Here is a 5,081-nt window from a genome sequence, read left to right on the forward strand (position 1 = left end):
GATGCCAGTGAACGTGAGGTCATGAGGGATGCTCAAGATGAGAGGTGGCAGGCTGCTGCGTGATCAAATGGACATGCTCCAGCGTCTGGTGGAGCTTCAGGAACAGCAGCAGGATAACAGAGTGTCGCTGCAGCCACTGTATAACCTCCCTCCCCCCTCACCATGTTCCATAGCCTCCTCACCCAGATGTGTAAGAACGCAGCAGGAGGGGGGGAGGCTCAGTGCAACCTCCCACTCCACCCCAGTGGACAGCCCAAGCAAAAGGCTGTCATTATATTGAATTTTTTTAGTGGCCTTTTCCTTCCCTCCTATCCTCCTCCCAAACCTCACCCGGGCTACCTTGTCAGTTCTCTCCCTATGTTTATAATCAATTAATAAAGAATATATGATTTTTAAATGATAGTGACTTTATTTCCTTTGAAAGCAAGCAGTGATCGAAGGGGGGAGGGTGGGTTGCTTACAGGGAATGAGTCAATCAAGGGAGCTGGTTTTCAACAAACAGAACTTTTACACCGTAGCCTGGCCAGTCATGAAACTGGTTTTCAAAGCTTCTCTGATGCACAGTGCTTCCTGGTGTGATCTTCTAATTGCCCTGGTGTCTGGCTGCCCATAATCAGCAGTCAGGCGATTTGCCTCAGCCTCCCACCACTCCATAAAGGTCTCCCCCTTACTCTCACAGAGATTGTGGAGCACACAGCAAGCAGCAATAACAATGGGGATATTGGTTTGGCTGAAGTCTGACTGAGTCAGTAACGTGCACCAGCAACCTTTTAAATGTCCAAATGCACATTCCACCACCATTCGGCACTTGCTCAGCCTGTAGTTGAACAGCTCCTGACTCCTGTCCAGGCTTGCCTTCATGAGCCATGGCATTAAGGGGTAGGCTGGGTCCCCAAGGATGACTATAGGCATTTCAACATCCCCAACAATTATTTTCTGGTCTGGGAAGTAAGTCCCTTGCTGCAGCTGTTTAAACAGAGTAGTGTTCCTGAAGACGCGAGCGTCATGAACCCTTCCTGGCCAGCCCGTGTTGATGTTGGAGAAACGTCCCTTGTGATCCACCAGTGCTTGCAGCACCACTGAAAAGTACCTTTGCGGTTTATGTACTGGGTACCCTGGTGCTCCGGTGCCAAGATAGGGATATGGATTCCATCTATCGTCCCACCACAGTTAGGGAATCCCATTGCAGCAAAGCCATCCACTATGACCTGCACATTTCCCAGAGTCACTATCTTTTGTAGCAGCAGCTCAGTGATTGCTTTGGCTACTTGCATCACAACAGCCCCCACAGTAGATTTGCCCACTCCAAATTGATTCCCGACTGACCGGTAGCTGTCTGGCGTTGCAAGCTTCCACAGGGCTATCGCCACACGCTTCTCAACTGTGAGGGCTGCTCTCATCTTGGTATTCTGGCGCTTCAGGGCAGGGGAAAGCAAGTCACAAAGTTCCATGAAAATGCCCTTACGCATGCAAAAGTTTCGCAGCCACTGGGAATCGTCCCATACCTGCAACACTATGCGGTCCCACCAGTCTGTGCTTGTTTCCCGGGCCCAGAATCAGCGTTACACGGCTATAACCTGCCCCATTAACAGCATGATCGCCAAAGCGCCGGGGCCCACGGGTTTGATAGAATTCCATGTCCATGTCCTCATCACTCTCGCCACCACGCTGCCGTAGCCTACTCCTGGTTTTGCAGGTTCTGGTTCCGCATAAACTGCACGATAATGTGCAAGGTGTTTACAATGTTCATGACTGCTGTCTTGAGCTGAGCGGGCTCCATGCTTGCTGTGGTATGGCGTCTGCACTGTTCACCCAGGAAAAAGGCGTGAAACAGTTGTCTGCCATTGCTTTCCTGGAGAGAGGGGGAGGATGTAGGCATGGAATGGCTCTGAAGGAATCAGCTGTTTCTCTCTGTGCTTCATCTAACTTTGGATCCAAATGGTAAAAGACAGTTGTTCCCAATTTAATAATGGCATCTTTTAGGAGTCTGATCAATGCCACTTAACTAGGGAGCAGCGTTCTAAAAATAGTTTACCTGGGCCACAGATCACCATAGCTTCCATATCTGGGGTGAAAATCAACCACTAGTACCTGCAATTTCTACCCGAGTCCCTATCAAATCTTTGACCTTAAGTATAAAATTACTCCAAGTCTCTGGCGTAGAATTCTTCACCAACCACACAACGTATCAGTAGCGATAGTGAGGTATAACGCCCCCAAATATGCCCTTTTATTTCTTTAATCTGGTGGCACAGATTTAAATTAGGGACTAAATTCAGGTGCAGTTTAGAATCCCTATAAGACAACAAATGTCAGGCATCTATTAAAAACAGGTATCTTTCTGCAGCTATATCACATTCAACACAGATTCCATTTTCTACACATTTGCAGCATCTCCCAGGGGTGATCTCAACAGAAACATCACTTCCATTTTTCTCATCTCTACCTAGAAAGGGATTGCATTTCCCAAATAATAGGCAACATGCACCTGATTAGGAAGGAGATATCTTAAGGAGAGACCTCATGCAGGGCCTGGGCCACAACTGCTTTGGGAGCCAAATGTATGGGTATTTTGCCTACTTACATGTCATTTACTAAGAAATCCTCTTCCCAACCCTTTAGGAAAAATATTGACCTAACCAACTGAACAACAGGGGGGTTGAGATGGTGATGAGGAATAAGGGAATCTCTCTGACTTACCCTAACTTCTTCTGTTGTTACAGAGGGTGAAATGACATTTTTCCCTATCCCTGCCATGTTCCTGCTCTTTGTTATAGTTCAATATATTTTAAGTGAGGAAAATGGTAATAAAAATATCTGCTCTCCAGCAAAACTTGAAGCAACATCAAAGCAACTGGGAATGAAATAATTTGTTCCCGAAGGGGAAACTTAATGACTAACAATTGCTTTGAAATGGGGGAACAGTATAACCGTGATGCTCAGGGTTTGTTTAGACTAGGAAAAGTGATGGAGTTTAGGTTAGGTCAAGGGGAAAGCTAATGCCAACCACTGCAACCGGGCTGCATCTGCACTACAACTATAATTGTCTTTTTACACCAAGATCACTAACTTGAGCAGCCAACGTCATGTACAGTCCTAGTGGATGTAAGGCCCAGGTAGTTTTTGCCTCAGTGTAGCTTGTTGGGATCAAATCTCTCTCCCCCACCTGGAGCTGATGAACATTCCTGGCTGGAGGGACACTCTATATGCATCCGAAGAAGTGGGCTGTAGTCCACGAAAGCTTATGCTCTAATAAATTTGTTAGTCTCTAAGGTGCCACAAGTACTCCTGTTCTTTTTACACACACCTACGACTCAAAAGGAAAGGAATTGATAGAAAAGATCACAGGACTGACCCTAAAGCAGGGTGAGCTGCAGAAGCAGGGAACTCATCTGGGGAAGCTGAGAGACTCTGGTGAAGATGGTGCAAAGATCACTATATTGGAATTAGCAAATGTGATTTTTTTTTTTAAAGAAATCTTTGGCCAGCCCTAATCAAGGCATTTCTCACAGTTCTCTCCCATTTGGATTTTCTGATGTCTAATAGGGAATGACCTCTGATTGAAGCTTTTCCCACATGCAGAGCATGTGTAGGGTCTCTCTCCACTGTGGATTCTACGATGTCTGCTCAGGCTAGAGCTCTGTTTGAAGCTTTTCCCGCACTCAGAGCATGTGTAGGGCATCTCTCCCGTGTGGCTTCTACGATGTGAGATAAGGTTTGAGCTATGATTGAAGCTTTTCCCACATTCAGAGCATGTGTAGGGCATCTCTCCCGTGTGGATTCTCCGATGTGTGATCAGGGCTGACGTCCGACTGAAGCATTTCCCGCACTCAGAGCACGTGTAGGGTTTCTCTCCTGTGTGGATTCTACGATGTGTGATAAGCTGTGAGTGCCGATTAAAGCTTTTCCCACACTCAGAGCATGTGTAGGGCGTCTCTCCTGTGTGGATTCTCTGATGCGCGATAAGGGCATAGCTCCAACTGAAGCCTTTCCCACACTCACAGCATCCGTAAGGTTTCTCACCCGTGTGGATTCTCCTATGTGTGTTAAGGTATGAGCTCCGACTGAAGCGTTTCCCGCACTCAGAGCATCCATAAGGTTTCTCACCCGTATGGATTGTCTGATGTGAGATAAGGTGTGAGCTCCGATTGAAGCATTTTCCACACTCAGAGCACATGTAGGGTCTCTCTCCTCTGTGGATTCCCTGATGTGTGAAAAGCTCTGAGCTCCCATTGAAGCTTTCCCCACACTCATGGCATATGTAGCGTGTATCTTCCAAGTTGATTCTCTCGTGTGTAATAAGGTCTGAGAGGCTACTTAGGTTTTCCTCTGGCCTCTGCTGAGTCTCACAGGCTTTTGCTTTTTCTGGGAGTGCACAACTCCTGGAAACATTCACGTTGGATCTTCCTGATAATGTTCCATGTGGTTCTACTTTCTCAGCATCGTCCTGCTGGGGATTCTCCTCATTCTCATTCACCATCCCAACACCTGATGGGAGACAGAGAGAATCCAGACATAGGTCACTGCCTGTGCCTGACAGAAAGGAAATCTCAGAGACAGGAATGGAAAAAGGGATGAACAAACCAAAATATGTGCGGGAGAGATCAAACCTATCAGGAGCTGATTTTCCCCAAACCCTTCCCCAGAGGAGAGAGGAAGGGATCAGTTTTGGTCCGCATCTCACCAGAACACGCAGGGGAAAGTGGGATCAGGGAGGGATCTGCTGCCAGTTGTCAGTCAGGATAGGTGGGAAGCCATGAGTGACATCTGCCTAATGATTCCACATCTGCAGGAAACAATCTTAAACTTGGAGAGCTCACAAAGTCTTTGTAGGGCATCCCAAATGTTTCCTGTATTCATGGACAGTTTTTGAGTTGGTTTAACCAATTCCTAACCTGTTGTTGGGGTCCACTAGGCATAGCTACCAGGTAACTCGGGAGAGTGGAAGGCCACAAGTGCCGATGAAGCTCTTTTGCTCTGGGCCTATCTGAACCCCCAAACTCCATCTTGGGAACTCTCACCTACTTCTATGCTAACTGCTTACATGCTCTGAAGTAGGCTGAAGCAGAAATGTATTGGTC

At 47.1% G+C, this 5,081-nt stretch overlaps 1 protein-coding gene across 1 annotated transcript; it reads right to left on the minus strand.

The window, feature by feature from the left end:
* Window positions 1-386: 386 nt before the first annotated feature.
* Window positions 387-4,865, minus strand: LOC135977345 (zinc finger protein 239-like). Its single transcript, XM_065577802.1, has one exon. It carries the CDS (start codon window positions 4,478-4,480, stop codon window positions 3,491-3,493), a length of 990 nt encoding a protein of 329 aa, XP_065433874.1. The 5' UTR covers window positions 4,481-4,865; the 3' UTR covers window positions 387-3,490.
* Between the last annotated feature and the right edge of the window lie 216 nt (window positions 4,866-5,081).

Source organism: Chrysemys picta, chromosome 24, assembly GCF_011386835.1.
Source record: "Chrysemys picta bellii isolate R12L10 chromosome 24, ASM1138683v2, whole genome shotgun sequence".
In the NCBI taxonomy this organism is placed as follows: domain Eukaryota; kingdom Metazoa; phylum Chordata; order Testudines; family Emydidae; genus Chrysemys; species Chrysemys picta.